At 35.7% G+C, this 4,117-nt stretch overlaps 2 protein-coding genes across 2 annotated transcripts in view; both read right to left on the reverse strand.

Annotated features, from left to right (window-relative positions):
* Window positions 1-2,134, reverse strand: part of LOC137655789 (growth hormone secretagogue receptor type 1-like) — a 284,499-nt gene extending 282,365 nt beyond the window's left edge. Inside the window, exon 1 of the mRNA XM_068389931.1 lies at window positions 2,008-2,134. The gene's annotated coding sequence lies outside the window, so the exon portion shown is untranslated. The remainder of the gene's footprint in view (window positions 1-2,007) is intronic.
* Window positions 1-3,283, reverse strand: part of LOC137655490 (uncharacterized) — a 33,303-nt gene extending 30,020 nt beyond the window's left edge. The window contains exon 1 of the mRNA XM_068389389.1: window positions 2,521-3,283. Coding sequence (XP_068245490.1) covers window positions 2,521-3,283 — 763 coding nt within the window. The remainder of the gene's footprint in view (window positions 1-2,520) is intronic.
* Window positions 3,284-4,117: the final 834 nt, after the last annotated feature.

The following is a 4,117-nucleotide window of genomic DNA, read 5'->3' on the forward strand; positions in this document are numbered from 1 at the left end:
GTTTTTCTTATCTCGTCAATCCGTCGTCTTTTCTTTATCCCCTGCTTCGTTTGCGATCTTTAGGGAGCCATTCTGTTATTCTTAATGTCCATCTATTATATGTCATTCTCAATATATGTCCTGCCCATGTCCATTTCTCTACCTCAGTTTGCTTTCGTATCCATGTGGCTATTTTCTGCCTCTTAGTGTTATTCCTATCAATATACTTTCCATAGCAGGACCACCTGATTAAATACTTTTCTTTTTAGAGACAGTGACATTTTACTTTCATATTTTCAATTTGTTTACCAACAGCTCTCCATCCCCTGTTTTAAGGATTTAGTAAGGTTTCAAGTTTCTGATGCATAAGTTGATACTGGAATGACCATCTGATTAAATACTTTTCTCTTTAGAGAAAGTGACATTTTACTTATCATAATTTAATTTTGTTTACCAACAGCTCTCCATCCCATGTTCTAAGGCTTTAGTAAGGCTCCAAGTTTCTTATGCATAAGTTGATACTGGTAGGACCATCTGATTAAGCAGCTTTCTTTTTAGAGGAAGTGACATTTTACATATCATAATTTCACAATGCTTACTGTTCGTTTAATTTCGATCTCATTAATAATTTCCAGAGGTTTGTCCACAACAATTATTTGTTGTCTTTGCATTTTCATTGAACATAATCTTAGCTTTACTCATATACATTTTCAGTCCTTCATTTCTGCTTTCTCTATTCTTTCATCATCTTTTGTAATTCCTCCTATGATTCACTAAACACAACTATGTCATCTGCAAATCTTAAGTTGTTAAGAGATTTGCCCATTAATATTAATTCACACATTTTTCCCAATCCAAATTCTTAAAAACTACGCATGTTGTGAATAAATTAGGAGAGATGAGGTCTCCGTCTAAATCAAACGTATTGAACATGTTTTATCAAATCGATTTTCCAAATGAACTTAGTTGCTGATTAAAGATGATAGATCACGCGTATATCAAAGAAATTTTACCTGAAATTTTATTTTAATATGGTAAGATATTCCCCATATCCTTTTGTATTCTCTTCTATCTTATCTACCACACAGTTTTATCGGCTCCTTATTTTATCATAAGAAATGATGATTAAATGTATCTTATGATACGAAAAGCTAAGAGAGAGAGAGAGAGAGAGAGAGAGAGAGAGAGAGAGAGAGAGAGAGAGAGAGAGAGAGACTGACACACCAATTAAAATAGACAGCGAACTTTTAAAATATTTTTTTCCAGCTCCGATTTAAAAACCATTCGTTTTTCAATCTTCTTTCAGGATGAGAGAGAGAGAGAGAGAGAGAGAGAGAGAGAGAGAGAGAGAGAGAGAGAGAGAGAGAGAGAGAGACGCAAGCCAATTAAAAACATAAAACGTTTAAAAACAACCATTTTTCAAACTAAGATTTTGCAACCGACAAGCAGACATAGACTGAAACCACGCTTATAAAAAATATAAACCTTAAAGACAAATTTTTTTTTATAATGATTTTAAAATCATTCATGTTTTCCAAAAGCTGAAAAAAAATTGAAGAATGATATATTTTAAACCAATACAGTATACCTATGTTGAATAAAAATATATTCATGCAAATATACTATGATGTATATATATACATATACATACATATATATATATATATATATATATATATATATATACATACATATATATGTATATATATTATATATATATATGTATATATACATATATATAGTATATACTGTATATATATATATATATATATATATATATATATATATATATATATATATATATATATATATATATATATATATGTGTGTGTGTGTGTGTGTGTGTGTGTGTGTGCATATACTATATATATATGTATATACATATATATAGTATATATATATATATATATATATATATATATATATATATATATATATATATATATATATGTACATATATTATAGATTGTAATTGCAAATGTGTATTTCCTAATAAAAGATAAGAAAAAAAAATATTCTGTGACTTACCTTACATCGTCTCTCTGGACTTCAGTCTCATTCATGAACTCCAAGTCTTCCGGGATGCCACTTCAGCGCAGAGAGAACCTGTTGCAAACGAAAGCAGGAACAGTACCCGGTTAATGTTTATCAACAAACAAACAAAAAACTATTGTTGATAGGTAAAAAAGGTCAAGAACTTGCTGGAAAAATGTTATCTTTGCACTTATTTTTTTCTGGTCTTTTATTTTCATTTATGTCTAAATCAGAATAGTTTTTTTTTCTCCAACTTGTAATTGGTTCTTCACGAGTCTAAAACAGCATAATTTCTCATGGAACTCCTTTCCTATGACCTATGACCGCCATACATGGTCAAAATGTATGGCATTGTTTACCTCCTTGGCACTCTATGGCCCGAGGTTTCCCAGCGGGAGAGGAAGTGAGAGAGGGAGAGAGATTGGGAAAGAGAGAGAGAGAGAGAGAGTCTAGCACGCGTGTTTAGATCTCGCGACCTACTACCCAGAAATCTCTGGCCGAGCCCACCTGCTCTCAGCCAGTGCCTGGGACACTGAGCAAACTCTCTTGGCGTTGGGTCGCTCTTAGACGGCGTGGTACTTTGTAGAACTCTGTGACACTCTGCGGCATTCTGTGACACTCTGTGGCGTTCTGTGGAACTATGTGACACTGTGAAACTATGTGACACTATGTGGAGCTCTGTGACACTCTGTGGCATTCTGGGACACTGTGGCATTATGGTGCACCATGTGACTCTGTGGCACTTTGTGGAGCTCTGTGGTACTTTGTGGAATTCTGTGACACTATGTGGAGCTCTGTGACACTCTGTAACACTCTGTGGAACTCTGTGACATCTGTGGAACTCTGTGACTTTATTTGACACTCTGTGGAGCTCTGTGACACTCTGTGAAACTCTGTGGAACTCTGTGACACTATGTGGCACTTTGTGACACTCTGTGGAACTATGTGACCCTGTGACATCTGTGGAACTCTGTGATATTGTGGAACTCTGTGATATTGTGGAACTCTGTGACACTCTGTGGAATCCTGTGACACTCTGTGGAACTCTGTGGCATTCTGCGGAACTCTGTGACACTCTGTGGAACTCTGTGATACTGCGTAACTCTGTGATACTGTGGAACTCTGTGGAACCCTGTAACACTCTGTGGAACTCTATTGGCACTTTGTGGAACTCTGTGACATTCTGTGTCATCTGTGGAACTCTGTGATACTCTGTGATACTGTGGAACTCTGTGACACTCTGTGATAGTGTGGAACTCTGTGGAACCATGTGACACTCTGTGGAACTCTATTGGCACTTTGTGGAACTCTGTGACATTCTGTGGTACTCTGTGGCATTCTGTGACACTCTGTAGAACTCTGTGACATTCTGTGGAACTCTGTGGCACTCTCGTCATTCTACGATATCATTTTATCCTTGTCTGCTCATTCATGGGATATATTGACGCATGCGTTGTATTGATATACATCTTTGCACTCCTCAAGAGACATAAGCTCACCAAACGTTCAGCTGGGCTCCACAAGGCACTAGAAGAGTTGGAAAACCCATGCCTACATGGCTGAGGATTATGAAGTACGAAGTAGATGATGAATGAATATTGAATTAAAACCTCAAGATATAGACGACTGGCGAAATCTAACAGAGGCCCTTTACGTCAATAGGCGTAGGAGGAGATGATGGTGATGATGATGAACAGCATGGAATCCAATTTGAGAAATGGAAGTTAGCGGGAAAAAAAATTTATTTGAAAAAAGTCGTACATTATAAGTTTAAGTAAAATACATAACAAGCTAGAGAGAGAGAGAATATTTTACTCTTTAAATAATATTTTAGGCTTACCAATTATCACTTTATTAGGTCGTAGATAAATGACACATTCCTAAAATGGCAAAACTAACTTAGGTATATTGTGTATATATTCGAAATATATTTACTGTATATCAAAGGCCAAGGTCACGGTACATAGCAAAATGTCCAATTCACGTAATCAGCCATAAGTTTGGACATCGTTGCCACAGAGACTTCAATGTTGGTTCATATTTGAGTGTATGAAAATCCACGCCAATTAATACGTGTTGTGGTTGAGCAAAATGTAGAGAAATA

The sequence above is a fragment of the Palaemon carinicauda genome, chromosome 16, assembly GCF_036898095.1.
Source record: "Palaemon carinicauda isolate YSFRI2023 chromosome 16, ASM3689809v2, whole genome shotgun sequence".
Lineage (NCBI taxonomy): Eukaryota > Metazoa > Arthropoda > Malacostraca > Decapoda > Palaemonidae > Palaemon > Palaemon carinicauda.